Source organism: Bos taurus, chromosome 5 (assembly GCF_002263795.3).
Source record: "Bos taurus isolate L1 Dominette 01449 registration number 42190680 breed Hereford chromosome 5, ARS-UCD2.0, whole genome shotgun sequence".
Taxonomy (NCBI): domain Eukaryota; kingdom Metazoa; phylum Chordata; class Mammalia; order Artiodactyla; family Bovidae; genus Bos; species Bos taurus.
This window is the reverse complement of record NC_037332.1, coordinates 76,995,496-77,013,380: the sequence shown is the minus strand read 5'-3', so window position 1 is coordinate 77,013,380 and position 17,885 is coordinate 76,995,496. Positions and strand designations below refer to the sequence as shown.

The 17,885-nt window shown below is 38.6% G+C and overlaps 1 protein-coding gene across 1 annotated transcript in view; it reads right to left on the bottom strand.

Annotated features, from left to right (window-relative positions):
- The window catches only part of PKP2 (plakophilin 2), an 80,201-nt gene extending 68,359 nt beyond the window's left edge, over window positions 1-11,842 (bottom strand). Inside the window, 1 exon segment of the mRNA NM_001083729.1 lies at window positions 11,580-11,842. Within this exon segment, the coding sequence (NP_001077198.1) occupies window positions 11,580-11,793 (214 nt within the window). The 5' untranslated portion in view covers window positions 11,794-11,842.
- Between the last annotated feature and the right edge of the window lie 6,043 nt (window positions 11,843-17,885).

The window sequence follows — 17,885 nt, the reverse complement described above, 5'->3', positions numbered from 1 at the left end:
GAAATAGATGTTTTTCTGGAACTCTCTTGCTTTTTTGATGATCCAGCGAATGTTGGCAATTTGATCTCTGGTTCCTCTGCTTTTTCTAAATCCAGCTTGAACACCTGGAATTTCATGGTTCATATACTGCTGAAGCCTGGCTTGGAGAATTTTGAGCATTACTTGGCTAGTGTGTGAGATGAGTGCAATTGTGCAGTAGTTTGAACATTTTTTGGCATTGCCTTTCTTTAGGATTGGAATGAAAACTGACCTTTTCCAGTCCTGTGGCCACTGCTGAGTTTTCCAAATTTGCTGGCATATTGAGTGCAGCACTTTCATAGCATCATCTTTTAGGATTTGAAATAGCTCAACTGGAATTCTATCACCTCCACTAGCTTTGTTCATAGTGATGTTTCCTAGGGCCCACTTGATTTCACATTTCAGGATGTTTGGCTCTAGGTGAGTGATCACACCATCGTGGTTATCTGGGTCATGATGATCTTTTTTGTATAGTTCTTCTGTGTATTCCTGCCACCTCTTCTTAATATCTTCTGCTTCTGTTAGGTCCATACCATTTCTGTCCTTTATTGTGCCCATTTTTGCATGAAATGTTCCCTCAAATTTTCTTGAAGAGATCTCTAGTCTTTCCCATTCTATTATTTTCCTCTATTTCTTTGCATTGATCACTGAGGAAGGCTTCTTCTCTCTCCTTGCTATTCTTTGGAACTCTGGATTCAAATGGGTATATCTTTCCTTTTCTCCTTTGCTTTTTGCTTCTCTTCTTTTCACAGCTATTTGTAAGGCTCTCTCAGAAAACCATTTTGCCTTTTTGCATTTCTTTTTCTTGGGGATGGTCTTCATCACTGCCTCTTGTACAATGTCACAAACCTCCATCCATAGTTCTTAAGGCACTCTATCAGATCTAATCCCTTGAATCTGTCACTTCCACTTTATAATCATAAGGGATTTGATTTAGGTCATACCTGAATGGTCTAGTGGTTTTCCCTACATTTGTCAATTTAAGTCTGAATTTTGCAATAAGGAGTTCATGATCTGAGACATAGTCAGCTCCCAGTCTTGTTTGCTGACCGTATAGAGCTTCTCCATCTTTGGCTGCAAAGAATATAATCAATCTGATTTTGGTGTTGACCATCTGGTGATGTCCATGTGTAGAGTCTTCTCTTGTGTTGTTAGAAGAGGGCGTTTGCTCAAAGCCAACTTAAATTACTTGCTTTAAATTGCAAAGAGACTTAATATCAGGTTTGAACTCTGGGTTCATCCTTTCCACTGATCTTTACTATTGATTCTACTATTTGATTGCATTGTGGCTCTTCTGAAATTGTCATTTATCAAAACCCTGGAGGAATTATCATCAGTTTTTTATGAGAACTAAAGCAATCATTCTCTTTCCTCTAGAACCTTTACCTGGACAACTCCAAATACTCTGTAAGTTTTTTATTTGCTGACATAAATCCTTATAAAGAAGTTCTTCTGTTTTCAGATGAATGGAGACTGATTTACTGGTTCCCAAAATAACTACAAGGTAGTTGGTAACAGGTAGTTGGTAATCTAATAAAATAAGATTAGACTTTAAACCACAGACTCTCTTCCTGTGCAAGAAAAATTCTAACTCTTGATATTCAAACTGCAGGATGGCTCAATAGATAGTTTCTCTGGTTAAAAGGCCAATCTTAAACAATAAATAATGCACATTAATTTGCCTAGGCAGTCATGAGTTTGAGATCAGTATAGGGGACTAATGAATTAGCAGCTGTGATCTAAGATTTTAAAGATATTTTGAACTGGCTGGAATTAAACAAATTTCTTTAAGGCAAGTCATTATTTTCTGTTCACTCAGAGGATAAAACACATAAAAATATGACTACTGAACATATAACTCAGCCATGCCCTTCCCCAAAAATAGAAATAAGAAAGCAACAAAAACATATTATACATACAGGTACATACTGCTTTAAATAAATCCAACATAAAAATTTGTATTTTCTAACATGGAAAATTAGGTCATGCCTTTATTTCAAAGGACTTGTTTACATCACAAAAGGACATGGGTATCTTCTTTAAACTGAAATAATCTGTCTGAGGCCCCCAACTCTACCACTTTCTGTGTGTCTTGACAAATTACCTACATTTATTTCCCATAATTCCACCTATTAACAGAGTTGGTGAGAGACATTTACCCAAGAAAGCATATATTCAATGCTTTTAAAATTGTAAAGCAACATGCAAAAATGAGATAAGGCTTTAAAAACAGAATTTGGATAACAAAATTTGTATTTCACACATTTTCATGAATTAATCTGTTGTAGAAAGAGGGATAAACTGGTTTGCATGCTTTAATTCACACTGTATTGTATCTAAGAGTTTTTATTCAGGTATTGAATTTGGTTTTTTCTGGTTATTTTGATTGACCCAGCCATTGAGGATGATCACAATGACATTATTGTGGTTTTAAATAGTCATTCATATGATGTGCTTTTGCTTTTTCCTAAAAAGGCAATGATTTATAGGCACTATTTCAAATTAATACCGACTCAGGCAACATTATCCAAACTGTTTCTTCTAAGAACACTGCAGACATCTATGGAGCCCAATTTAAGGAAAATGAAGGAGGAAGTTACAGAACTCAGTCCTCCTCAAATAAGAAGCAATTCAGATCAAAGCAGTTGCGGGGGCAGGGTAGGAGGGTGAGAGTTGGGGCGGTTGGTTTTGATTCCAAATGGCTTAGAGGATTGCAGAGGTGTAGACCTCACAGGAAATGTAATTTTCTCTCTTTTCAATTCTGAATGTTAATCTGAATGATGTGATCCCTAAGCAGCTGTTCATGGGAAAATATCTTGGTTTCTGGTCATCTATGCAAGTATTGTCTAAGATAATGAAATACTCTTAGAGTTAAAAACTGAAAATTAATTTCTACAATCAGTTCTTTCTTTGTAGCTTTTGTGACCAGCTTTATTACCTAATTGGTTTAATTTAATAATTTACTTATATATATTACATATATATAAATATCCAATTGGTTAAATTTAATACATTGATTTGTATATATTATAGATAAATAAATCTAATACATTTATTATGTTGAAGGACAGGATAGCCTAGTGTGCTGCAGTTCATGGGGTCGCAGAGTTGGATATGACTTAGCGACTGAACAACAGCAATATATTTATGAAATTAAATTGACAAGCCTCTAATTATGACTCTATTACCTGTATCTGGGACATTAAAAAAAAATCAAACACAGCTTCCTTTATGGCAAGCATTAACAGGTGATACAGTTGCTAAACAAACACCTTTAAATAACTTGTGTTTATTAGAGAGATGAGAGTAGCATTCACATTCAGAAAAGCATCTTTTTTTCAAGCCTCCAGCACTCTCTGCTGCTGCTAGGTCGCTTCAGTCGTGTCCGACTCTGTGCGACCCCATAGACGGCAGCCCACCAGGCTCCCCCGTCCCTGGGATTCTCCAGGAAAGAACACTGGAGTGGGTTGCCATTTCCTTCTCCAATGCATGAAAGTGAAAAGTGAAAGTGAAGTCATGTCCGACTCCTAGCAACCCCATGGACTGCAGCCTACCAGGCCCCTCCGTCCATGGGATTTTCCAGGCAAGAGCTAAGCATGGTTGAGAAACTGATTTGGTTCACATTCAGCTCTAAAAGAAGAATGTAGAGATGGCAGTATAAGAAATTCCCATGAAAACAGGTACTCATAGAAATCAGTATGTGTTCACTACCGGTGTTGATTTAAATGCTACAATTTATTGTGCTCAATCACAAACAGTTGCCTTCACTGTGTGAATTCACAATGGTCTTTTTGATGGAAAGAGACGACTCTGGAAGTCTAAAAGCTATCACCTTCTTCTCTTTGGTCTTTTCATAGCAACCTCTGGGTAACAACATCTCTCTTTCTCCACATACCTTAAAAAGGATTTAACTACATGACGTCTTGAAACTTATTAGAAGGAATCTGTATAGCAATTCATATTTAAAAAGCTCCTTAAAATCATTTACTAACAAAGGTAGGTACTAAAAGAAAACACAAAATGGGACCCTTCAAGAACCAAATGGACTTCCCTGGTGGCTTGGATGGTAAAGAACCTGCCTGCCAACGCAGGAGACATTAACAGACTCAGGTTCAATCCCTGGGTTGGAATGATCTTCTGGAGAAGGGAATGGCTACCCACTCCAGTATTCTTGTCTGGAGAATTCCATGGACAGAGGAACCTGGTGGGCTACAGTCCATGGGATTGCAAAGAGTTGGACACAACTGAGTGACTAACTCTTTCAGTTTCACTAAGAACCATACATCAGTATTCCTGAGTTAGTGAAGAACTTTTCTTTGTCTGTGTGGTCATGTAACACAGAATTCATTTCCCCTGAGTTAACATTAAAAAAAATTATTTCTTTTACCTTCTGTTTTTACTTTCTAAGAAAAATATATTCATGAAAACCACAGTTCCACAAACCTGTATACAACTCAGGTAAGCACTTGCTCAGGCTGGAAAATGAGTGTAATTTGTTGGTTGAAAAAACTATGGTGAAGAATTGTTTTAAAGAAGACTAGAGTCTATTAATGTCTTGCATTATGAAAAAGTTAACAAAACATGGTGGTGCTGTAAATGAGCAGTTAAGAAAGCTCACATGATCAACCATGAGGAACAACTCAGTGTATTGAGTATACAGTTGGAAAGTACTGGCTATGAGTTCTTACCAAGTGGAATATGCCAGGAGTCAGTGTTGGCAGTACAGTGGTGACCACAGCTTGCTTCAAAGTTGAATATGCCAGAGACAGACCAACAATCCTGGCAGAAAGGGCCCTGAACTCCAAGTGCCACTGTGTCACTAGTCAATGGCTATCACCCACTAATATACTAACCAGCCACCAGAAGTCCTTATATTTTAGGAGTCCCTTTATGTAGTTTATGATATCAGTTTATGACATTTTGGAGGTATTCCTCAAATTATTGCTTTAGATAACCACAAAACACACATTTAAAAGTTCCTTCTACACTGCAGGCATCTATATCATATACTTTGAGTAGCCATAATATGTGATTATAAAATTTGTGATTATAAACTGGTAATTTAGCATATTAGTAAAATACTAAGTTGATACATCCTGGAATTTTTTAAATCTATAGGAATTCCTATAATTTATCACCATACTTTGGCATTCCTGCCAATTCATTTGCTGAGATATCTCATAATGATTACTCATAAAATTTTAGAACTGCAATGACAAATAACACATTATACTCACAATGATGCAACTAATAGTCAAATAGATGAATTTATAGAACTTTTTCCTTTAAAAAACTCTACAAGTTTTGGTAGTAACTCTTAAATCATGATATTTCCACTGCCTCTCACTTGCCAGTGCTAACCTCTTCTCTCCCAGCTGATTCATAACTTCTGTCCCTTCTTTAAATCCACCAAATCTGCCAAATGTATTTTCAGAAAACCCTGCATATTTTATGTTTCTCCCCTATTGAAACATCTTGTTTGACTCACAGTGATCAAATCTTTAACTTGGATCTTTAACTCGACACTATGAGGTGGAGGGATGAGGGAAAGCTGCCTATACAGGGGAACAAACTGAGCTGAGTTTTGAGGGGCATTTAAGAGTTAAGCCTGCCAAGAGAAGGGAAGGGGGAGTCAGAGTAGTAGTAGGGAGAGGAACTGAGCAAGATAAATTGCTGGCGTTTGGTTGTGTGCCAGAATAGTGGTGATAGGACCAAGTTTGAGAAGATGCAGGCATCAGAGCACAGAGAACTTGAAATGCCATGCTGAATAAGGAATTTCATTCCTGTAGAGAACAGCAAGAAACTGAAGGCATTTAAATCAGGAAATGGAGCACTGAGATTAGAAAGTTTACTACCTAGGTGGAGAATGAATTGGAGTAAGGCCAGTATAAGCAGGAAGAGGTCTTATGTTCCAAGTAAATTTTTACCTTCTTAACATAGAATCCATCTTTTACTACCATTTCTGGCAGTCCTACATCAGCACTTGACATGTTAGTGGATGATCAGTCAATATTTCCTTGTACATTCAAAATATCCTAGTTACACATATTTAATCTGCATTTAATCCTTCCTGTGGATCACCACAGTGGAGCCAAAATGGGAGGATGACAGTTGCATATACGCTTTTGTCTTAGAGTGGATAGAAGGTGCTCAAATATTTCCTATTGTTTCTCTGTCATTCTGGAAATAAAGAGAGAAGAAAAAAATTTCCCCAAAATATAGGCAGACTCTTTCTAAGTCATTAGAAAAGCGGACTATGTTCATTGTGGCAAGGTTGATTCTACATTTGCATAATATATATTTACTGTCATTCTCTTATCTTTTTGGTGTGTCTATTTATCTGTAATATTTTGATATTCTATAATAAGTTCCTATGATCTGTCAAGAAAAATTTAAATTTATATTCCTCCTTCAAAAGAAAAGGTCATCAAGATACAATAATTACGATGTGATCTTCCTCACCACCATCCTGTGACCATACTAGTGAGATTTAAAGATTTAGTGGGAATAATTTATTAAGCTTCTAGTGAGTAGTATTTTCTTCTGGATATCAAGGAGTTGCAGAACTTTGGTTATGATGCTTTGGCCAATTAATACTTTTAAGCCTAAAGCTGACTATTCCAAGAACACAAGTATGTGAATTCTTTTAATGGTAATAGCAAACTGTGTTTTCAAATGCTCAAGTTCTTTTTTCTGAATATGCATTTTCATTTAAGTCTACATATTGAATGGGCTCCTTGGCTCATCTTTAAGCACTTTTCTTAATAACAGAGCAACTGTTTTTATGTCCTATATCCGGTCACAATTAATGGAATTATACAAAAGATACACAATAGATTTTTCAGTAATTCTATTATAAGAGGACCTGAAATTCTGCTTATTGTTCTTATCCTAATAAGTCAGGGGATGGTTCACTCTAATACAAAGATTAAATATTCTGTTAATTGTAATTCTACTAATTGTCTATTCCCATTTGCAACACTCTTTTTACTATTTACTCTCCCAGGAGTATGATATTTATGTCTTCATACATTTGTGTACATGCACAAAATAGCTGGAGTCCAACATTTACCTCAGAATTGTATAATTTAAAATTCTTGAATATCATCTGAGATAGTACCAAATGATCTTGTTATAGACAATATTAATCAAGTCTGATATATAAATTCCAGAGGTTTTAGCAACATATTTGTTATTTGTATTTCATTATTATCAAAGATATGCTTGTTCTCTCAGAAAATTTTTTTAAAAGTTTTTAATAATTTCTATTGATCAGACCAGAAATTCAATTTGAATGTAAAATTAATGTTTGAAGATAATATGTATAGCCTTATTTTAATACATAGGAAAAAAATTTAAAGCTGATATCCAAAACAGTTAAGAGAAGGTGAACAGCATACGCCTAGAATATCTATCTCAAGTGAGCTACCCTCTGTTCTCATGACTGGAACTTACTAACACAGGACATAAATAACATTAATGCAGTCTTTAAAAAGTCTAAGTGAACAGCTGTATTCTCTTAAGGTAATTTCTGATACCTTATCTGGGACATAGAGCAATGTACTTTTATAATCAAACACTGTTAAATATTAATTGACTCTGAAGCATTGCTACTCATGCTCTCACTCAAGACCTTGTCCATAAAAGATGTGTTTTCACCATTATCTAGGGATGAGGAGTTAATTTTTTTTGTAATCACCATGTTGTTAACATTCTATTTCCTTTGACTAATTATAATTGGAAGAATTTCTGGAAAAAAATAAAAACACCTTTTTTAATCCTTGCAATTGATCCGCTAGACACTAGGCTATATTATATATTAGGCAGACAAGGAAGTACATTAAATCAGGTGGCACTACTGATACTTTACATTCACAGCAACACGGCCATGTTCCTGCCACCCCACCATCTAACTTTTTTTCCTTCTCTCCAGAATTCTCCCACTTTGTAAAGGACTAGTCGCCTTGCTTCCAAAATTGCTTCATTCCTGGAATTCCTTTTTTGGCAACAAATAATTCACACAGGATTTAAACAATGTCCAATAACCCTCACCTTCAACCCCAGCCCCAATAATACCTATTAATTGCCTTTTTTGCTATCTTAGCCAATTTTCAGTCCTTTCCCCCAAAATCCTTCTGATCACAGATATTCAAAACATCTTGGCAAGGAAAACAATTTAAGTAAACAGCATGCCTTTGGTTGATTTCCAAAGTTGCAAATTTTATTAGGATATTGTTCATTGTGTTTATAAGTATTACATATGATAACTTAAAACATGACTTCCTTACCCAGGCACCCAAGGGGGAACTGTTATAATAAGTAAAGTAGTCATATTTTCAAGGTAAATGTAATAAATAGGATATGGACACTTAAAATTCTTCTCTTTGCTAATATAATAATGTACTTGCAATTCATAAATGAGTTCTAACTTTTATAAAAAAATTAAAATTTTCTACAATACAGACTCATCTTACAATGCTGCTATAGACCTCAGTTGTCTCCCCAAACCCCAAGAGTTACAGCCAATTTTAAAATGTTCAACACAATTTAAAAATAACATAAAAAGTTAGAGTAATTTACAATGAAAACCACTCACTTATATAAAGGCATTAGAGAGAAGCTGACAAGTTAAAGAACCCTGCAGGGTATTTATCAACAAATCGGTCATATTTATCTCATCTCTGCTTTCAGTAGATTATCTGCTGCTTCAATCTTACAGGTATGTCAACAATTCAGAATTCTCCAGGGCCCTGGAGCTAAAAGCAGTTAACATTAGGGTCACTTCTTCCTGGAATTTATGTTGATACAGGATTCTTTCCAGACCACCACAGTTTCAACAATCCCCTGACTGTTTCAACTTTAGAGACAAGACAGTAACACTGAAACAACACTCACAACCCTAAGAAGCCCCCAGACTTTTTCAAAGAATTTTAACAATATACACAAACCACCCCTGGTAATTGTCCCATAGTATGTTAATGCTAAATTCCTCTGAAGCTAATTTCCTCTTTGAGTCTCAGAAGCTTTGTTCCTTAGTTGGACTCAAGCAGTTACAGCAGAAGCATCATGACAGGGCCCTTTGTTCTACCATATCAATTCTGTGAACTGTGTAATATTCATGCTGTTCCCCCTTGAACACTTTTCCTTCAACCCATTACCTATGTCCAATCTTACTGATTTTTTGAGACCTAAAATCCCAATTCCTCCAAAAAACTTTCCAAAATTCCCTCCAGATAACAGTCTAACTCATACTTTTAAACTCCATAATTTGTAGGCTGTTCTTCCTTTGGGTAGCTTGCCATTTTTTATTTGATAAGCACATTTTTTAGAGACCATTTTCCTTCTACAGACTTTGAACTCCTTGCTTGAAAGCAAAAAGAGTGTATGTTTAGTTCAGCACCTGCACAATGCCCTGAATGAAGACTAGACACAACAGAAAGTTCTTGAATTCACCACACAACATGAATGCACCATTTTCAAGAGAACAAATCATGTGTGGGTTTGGGACTAAGCATCCAATAAATGTTGAGAGACTGACAGACTTTTCATATGTGAAATGGATCCTTGTATCTATCTCATATAACTATTTGAAGGATATAATAAAATGCAAATGTAATCTTGAACAGGGTTAGGCACATAGTAGATGCTCAGCAACGCTCCCTTTCCTTTTGTTCATTCCCTGTATTTACTGAATAGTTGATGTCTGGTTGCTCTTCCTTGCCATTCTCAAAGGGTAGGAAAAATATTTCATGTGCCTTCCTTGTGTTCCCCTATGCAGAAGCAGCTAGTCTGGCTCTAGTTTAGCACTGGATCTGCACAAACTAAAGGGGTATAACGATCTCAGTGGTCAAAAACTGGCCTCAGTTGTCCTGGGGTCTTTAGTCAGATTCCTAAATGTAAATTACGTTCTTTTTTTCCATGTGCTATGGCAGTTCTGTGTCACTGAGATGTCTCTGCTCTCTCAGAACTGTATCAATTATATTTAAAGGAAAAATGGGAATGGACCATAGACAGGCTTGGATCTAATAAAAATCCTACTTTGTATTAATTACCAAAAAGCTTAACAATGTAACTGATGAGTAGTTTAAAAATTAAGGCTTGGGAGTTTTTCTGCTACTTACTATCTGTGGGAAATTAGGTGTTACTTAACTGCTTAGTAAAGCAACCTACCTCACAAGCACTTTTTTTCCCTCCCCTGGAAACATGAATAACATAATGAATACACACCACAAAGTCCAATTCTTGGCACATAGTAGGCATACAATTAAATCAACTCTAATCATTAAACAGCTTCTCTTTACCTTTCAAGTATGTAAATATTGATTGCCTGACCCTTTAAAATAATTTTACACAAATGGAAAACAATACAGCCTCTCAGTTTCTGCTATTTTAGATCTCTGATCTGATCTGCAAGCATTTTTCTTTTTCCTAATCGATTCTACATTTGTCATTTCTCAAGTTAACTTCCTAGAGAAACAGTTCAACATTGCATAAAACAACTGGTAACCCAACTTAACTGTTTCTTTCCTCTTCTCTTTTCCACAATAAGCCTAGAATACTTTTATATTAAAAAATTAAAACAACTAATAAAATAATTACTGGGGGGCTCTGATCATATGACTTTTAGCCAGAGAGAAAAGGTATTTCACGTTTTCTAATTTTCAGAACTGGTTTGCCATCTTCTCCCCCTTCCACTTCCTTGACTATCAATTACTAACGTAATTAAAAAACAAAACAAAACCAAACCTTGTTCACTTCCAAAGTTTAATTTTTTTGGAAATAACAGCGCTGTGTTCACGAGTGCGTTGGCGGGGCACAGCAAGCAAGGCAGGGGGTACTGCTGCTGGCCGGGTCAAAGTCCCCTTCTTTCTCCTCCTCCTAGTCAACCCGCGGGGTGGTGTGATGGCTCCCCAGCCCAAAGTCTCCTACCTTTCACTTCCTCGATGAAACCACTCGCTCCATACACTGGGTGGAGTGCCCCGAAGTATCTGGGCAAGGCCCACAATCCCAATTTATAGGTTGTAGGAGAGCCAGTACTTTCAGGTTTTCTTTTTAAAAATATTTATGGAGGTCACAGATCCTTTAAAATTTTTAATAAAAGCTAGGGGCGCTTTCTCCCAGAAAAAAGTGATCATATCAAATTTCTGCACAGAATTTCAAAGCGTTTACAAATTCCTGGAACCTCCAGATGAAGTCCCCTGGGGTGGGGGGTGGGGTGCCTAGGGGAGTAGGTTAAGGAAGGGGTGAAAATCTTGGACTGAATTCTTTTCAAATATATATATACACACGTATATGCATTTAATATACGTAGATACATACATGATAAATCTGAGTAAGACGTTATTTTAAGAAAGAGTGCTTTTCCAAAGTAAGCTGGTCTGAGTCTGGAGGCGCGACTGGCCGTACAATGGGCCGGCAACCAACAGGTGTGCAGAACACCGGGTCCTGCACCCTCAGGAAGAAGCAAGAGGAAGCAACTGGGCGCTGAGGGTGAACGGGGGTTAGGGGAGGGATAAAGGGCAGGATGAGGGCGGTGTAGGGGGCAGCGGGGCTCCACTTACCGTTGCCCGCGAAACTGCGGCCCTTCCGGGCCAGGGTCTGCTGCACCTGCTCCTGGATCCGCAGGCTCTTGACCGCCTGGCCGCTGCTCCCCGCCAGCTTCAGCTTGGCCTCGGAGGGCAAAGCCAGGCTGGAGCTGTCCAGCTGCCCCAGGATCTGCTGGCCCAGGACTGTCCGGATGTAGCCGCACTCCGCCGAAGAGCCGGGAGCAGCCATGAGGCCGGAGCTGGGGACCAAGCCGCTCGCCTGCCGCGAGACCTGCGGGAGAAGCTGCGGCGGAGCCTCGGGCACCAGTGCAAGCCCCGCCCCACCGCCCCAGCCCCTCCTCCGGCCCCGCCTCCGCGCCGGTGAGAGGCCCGAGCTGAGGAGAGCTGGGGTTCTGGAGGCCGGAGCTGGGTCTCAGGCCGGAGAGGGGCGTGGCTCTAGCGCGCCTAGCAGTCGGCTACCGAGCTGGGGCCCAGCGGACCTCGCGCGCCGACACCTGGCGAGTTGAACTGCTTGCTCCCAAGGAAGCGGGTGAGGGGCGCGGTCCGCCGTGGGGCGTGCACGCTCTCCGAGTCACCTCGGATCCTGCGGGCCGGGGCCGCACCCCGCTCTCTATGTCTCGCCCGGCCTCCGCCTAGCCCTCGAGAAGGATGTGATTTCCGTCTGACTGCCGGGGCCGACCTGCAGGCACTTGCTCCCTGGAGGGTCAGTGCTGTTCTTGGGCCGAGGTCTGCCTCTGGGATCTCCGAGGGAGTAGTCTGTCTGGTTCGTCAGGCTCTGTCAGACTGTTCGAAACATTTCCTGGATCTGAGATGAGAAGGGCTATTTGATCAGGCGTCAAAAGGCAGTAGGAGAGAAATGTGCCGAGAAGACGACCTGTGTAAAATAAATGACTTTTTAAAATAGTTTTTTTTCCCCCCTTAGTACAGTTTCAGGGACTATGTCCTTTTTGGGCAGATGCAGTCCCGGAAACATATGTTCTTCCTTACTGAGAGTTTCTGTTTTTTCTTGCACATACACAAATTGTACCCAGTACACTCTTGCTCACCCACTCCTCTCTTATGAACACTCCCACACAGAGAAGCTCCGATAAGAGAGCAAGCAAGCTTTCAATAGCTGATATTTTTAAAGTCCTTTTTATGAAAGGGGTCCCATCCCTTCCATAGGAATCCCATGGAAGGAGTCTATGACTCTTCAGTCGTGTATTCCACAATGTATTGCTATTAGTTGTGTTTCACACTTCGTTAACTACAGGGAACATGATGAGCTAAACTCAACAGAAAGAGCCCTTGACCTTAAAGCTTTCAAATTAAGTCACTCATCCTGCTTTCCCTCTTTGGACTTGAGAGGCAGAAGGAAAAACATCTATCCCCAGTAATAAGGTAAATTCCATTTGATTACTTGGGATTCTATGTCCACTCTCCCTCAAATCACTCAGTTATTACAGAAACTCACTTATTCAGTTTTCTGGTGGCTAGAGAACAGAGCTTCTCCTGGCTCCATTTTCCTACGGCATATCCTTCTGTCTCTACACACACACTTAAAGCACACTACAAGTCCTTCCATGGGATTTTCCAGGCAATAGTACTGGAGTGGATTGCCATTTCCTTCTCCAGGGGACCTTCCCAACCCAGGGATCGAACCTAGGTCCCCCACATTGTAGACAGACGCTTTACCGTCTGAGCCACCAGGGAAGTCCTATCCCAGTAGGACTAGCCTTAAAGTAGATTATGTTTTGGGAGGGCTTCCCAGGTGGCGCTATTGGTAAAGAACCTGCCTGCCAACGCAGGAAGATGTAAGAGACATGGGTTTGATCCCTGGTTTGGGACAATCCCCTGGAGTAGGACATGGCAACCCACTCCAGTATTCTTTCCTGGAGAATCCCATGGACAGAGGAGCCTGGCACGCTACAGTCCATAGCGTCGCAAAGAGTTGGACACAACCGAAGTGACTTAGCACACAGGTACGTATACCTTGTGAAGAACTTAATTATATAGCCAGACGTAAATATCCAAACCTGATGCCGAGATTCAGCTGAAGAAGAGAGGGGTGAACTGAAGGAGAAGTGATGATGGAGACTTCCAACATCGAATTTCCCTCCTGTCCCCTTCTTCTTCCTCCCCCCACCGCCCACCTGGTAGCCTCCTCTGGCAGCTCTGTAAATGCTGCTTTGAAAGATAATTTACGTACCTGTCCCACAGGGTCAGCTGGGCCATTCCTTGGTTTTTGTGCCTAATAAAGTCAGCTCTGCCTCCATATAGATCCTTCAGCCGGGGAGTGGAGAGGAATGTTTCTCATTTATTTATTTGATTGGTCCAAACTTCATTTACTTTCTTCCTCTCAAATTGATTTTTTTTTTTTCAAGTATGATGTTGTAGTTGACTAGCCTAATATCCTATTGAGAATGTAGAAATCTTGGTAATGGGTAGTTGGGTGATTTGACAGGATGGTTAAAAGCACCAAGTTGTGAATGAGGCATATCTGGGTTCAAATCTTAGCTTGTCCTTTTATAGTGTAGCCTTAAGCAAGTGTCTTTACATTTTTAAGCCTTAATACTCTTACCTATAAAGTGGGAGTAATAAAAGTACCCACCATGAAGTGCTGCTGTGAGAATTAAATAAGTGGTTCATAAGAAAAACCCAGTGAATCATTGTTCAATACTCTTTAACAAACATCCCACTGAGTTCCACTTTTGTATTCCTCACCTCCTTCAGGTCTTTGTTCATATATTAACTTATCATTTGGGTGAGATGCTTTGTTTCTCTGTCTCTCTCTCTCACACACACATGTGCTTGCACACACAGAGTCACTCATCTCCCTTCTCTGCTTCATTTTCCTTCACAGCACTTATTTTCATACATATGCTTTATATTTATAACTGTGGATTATTATTTTCCAACTGGAATGTAAACTCCTTGAAAACAGTTTCTTTGTTTTGTTTATAGTTGTCTCCAAGACCTAGAATAGTGCACATAGTAGATAATAGAGATATGTTGAATGAATGAATGAATCATGTATAAAAGCACTTAGTATAATTACGTGGTATATAATGAGTGTTCAACAACTGTTAGTATTCTAGGTATTCTACTAGTTAGCTATGTAATAGTCCCTGTAAATAAAAAAACAACTAAAATGAGGTCATTTTGAATACTTTCAGAATTCAATGATTCATTAGAATAATTCCTTTGAAAATAAGACAAACATATAAATTAATTGAAAGAATATCTATGGAGATGAGAACCCTATTGCAACATCAATAATTAATTATAGGGTAAAGGAATGCAGACTCTGGCACTGTGCTCCAAGACAGTCTTAAATGTGCTTCTATTCCAGGAGAGTGCAGGCCCTTTCATGTTCTTTGTATTTCCTGGGAAAGTTGCCTAGCTGACTTCCTAAATTGTGAGCAATCTCTGTGAGATAACTATTAAATGTAGTTTCTACCCAACAAATTGAAGCATGGAAATTAAATGCTATGAATACTTTTGTGGTATATGGGTGTTCTACAATCTGCTACTATTTAGTATTTAGGTTCAGTTTTGAAAACTCTTCCATCTCTTCTGTTTTTCATTTACCAACAGAATCTGATAAAAGAAAAAAAGTAAAACCGCAGGAAGATTGAAGTGGACTATAAATAACAGATAACAATTATGAGGCTACAGGTTCCATCAAAGAAACCTATGATAAGGATTCAAAAATTCTTTAGTTTTAAACTTGCATTTTATTTGATTTACATACTATAGCCTTAAAACACTACTCTTTTATAGTTTTCAAAACTATAGTTAGGTCTTCCTCAGCATAATCTTTACTGTTTTTAACCATAAATAAATTCCAATATGCAAAAATCCAGAAAGTAAGACTAAACACAGTATATCTTCTATGGCAGAAATAAAATTTTCATAGAGAACCTCAGTGGCACCCAAACTCTTTGGTTCAGATTTAAAAAATAAACTCTAACACATTTTCATCAATGTCTTCTCTTGTGAAATATTTTCCTGTTACTGTTTGTAGGCTACTGATATCTATTGCTTAAAACATATTTTCCCAAATCCCCTGGTGATCCAGTGGTTAGGACTTGATGCTTTCAATGCCATGGGCTTGGATTTGATCTCTGGACAGGGAACTAAGATCCCTGCAAGCTGCCCAGCACAGATTAAATAAACAAATAAGTAAAACATTTCCTAAATTAGTGTAAGAGACCCAGCAGATAGAAAATGTAATATAAACCATGGGTTTTAGCAAATGGATATGCTGCCAAGGCAATGGTAGCAGGCTTATCAGTAGCCACAAGCATTGAGGCTGAATCAGAAGAGGAGAAGGAAGCTCTGAACATGTAAGTGCTGAACACCACACTTTGAAGGGGACTTTCAATAACAGTGAGGGTTAGACTATTTATCTTTAATGCAGATGTTCATTTTTATCTGTTATTTTGGATATATTATGAGTGTGTTTATTTTTAAAAGACACCAAATATGGTGTGGGAGATGGAAACCAGGTGGACAACCATGAGGGCTAGCAATGAGCAATTTGTTCATGCAAAACAGTTCCTTTCATGACTGTTTTTCATGTATGCTTTTGGTACATCAGTTAAAATATTATGTTCTTGGTGGATGACTCAAGCTGCTACATAATGTTGTCAGATCTTTTGTCTCATGGCCAGAGAAGCTGAAGGGAGGGAACAACTTCGTGGATTTTCATTATACATTCTTGGCTTCATATGAGATGAATATTAAGATTCTTTCTCTCTGCCACAGAACCTAGCGATGAGATTTTTAGTAAGTGCTCAATAAATAATTAATTGAATGTAACCTCTCATCTATAGGCATTTTGATTAATTAGCTTGCCTCTGATTGGACCCAGGTTCAGCTGAGCAAAAGGATCCTGAAGGTGGTGGCCTGACATGAAACAAAAATTTCAGAGTGACTTGAGTGCCTAAGGAAGCACAATGTTTAGTGTTTTTTAAACTTATGAATGTATCAAAGAAATTTGGTAGAATTGACTTTTTGTAACTTTGTGGAGAATCTAGTGCCTTTGTATCATGCATTGTGTAAATTTTAAAAATTATTGCACTATACACTTTTTGAAGTGCTTGAAAATTATTTGAGTATAAGATGTTGATTGATATATGAATATACATATTCAATTACAAATAAATTATCTGTATTTAAAGAAATATTTATTTATTTATTTTTGGCTGCACTGGGTCTTCATTGCAGCACACAGGCTCTTTAACTGTGGTGCATGGGCCTGAGACATGTGGAGCCTTTGCTTCCTGATCAGGGATCGAACCTGTCTTCCCTGATTTGGAAGGCAGATTCTTAACCACTGGACCACCAAGGAAGTCCAAAATTTTCTGTGCTTTACATTTATCTCCTTTTCCCATGCACATTACTATGTTTTTACAATTCCAGAAACTGAAGTATTATATTCTACGTAGAAAAATAATACTGGCTTGGATTTAAAATTCTCACCACTTACCTTTTTCTCTTTCATAGACATTGTCATGGAATGATATTTTAAAACGTTCTTATAGAATGGTGTGTGTGGGTGCGTGAGTGCACTCTCCATCATTCAGTCGTGTTTGACTCTTTGCAACCCCATGGACTTGTAGCCTGCCAGGCTCCTCTATCCATGGGATTTCCCAGGCAAGAATACTGGAGTGGCTTGCCATTCCCTTCTCCAGGCCATTGTCCTGAATAGTAAAGTGATCTAAATAGGTTCTTGAGGCCAGACAGAGCTTGATTTTATTTGTTGCTTTATTTTTTTTTAAAGTTTATTTATTTTAATTGGAGGTTAATTACTTTACAATATTGTATTGGTTTTGCCATACATCAACATGAATCTGCCACGGGTGTACACGTGTTCCCGATCCTGAACCCCCCTCCCACCTCCCTCCCTGTACCATCCCTCTGGGTCATCCCAGTGCACCAGCCCCAAGCATCCTGCATCCCGCATTGAACCTGGACTAACGATTCATTTCTTATATGATATTATACATGTTTCAATGCCATTCTCCCAAATCATCCCACCCTCTCCCTCTCCCACAGAGTCCAAAAGACTGTTCTATACATCAGTGTCTCTTTTGCTGTCTCGTATACAGGGTTATTGTTACCATCTTTCTAAATTCCATATATATGTGTTAGTATACTATATTGGTGTTTTTCTTTCTGGCTTACTTCACTCTATATAATAGGCTCCAGTTTCATCCACCTCATTAGAACTGATTCAAATGTATTCTTTTTAATGGCTGAGTATTATTCCATTGTATATATGTACCACAGCTTTCTTATCCATTCATTTGCTGATGGATATCTAGGTTGCTTCCA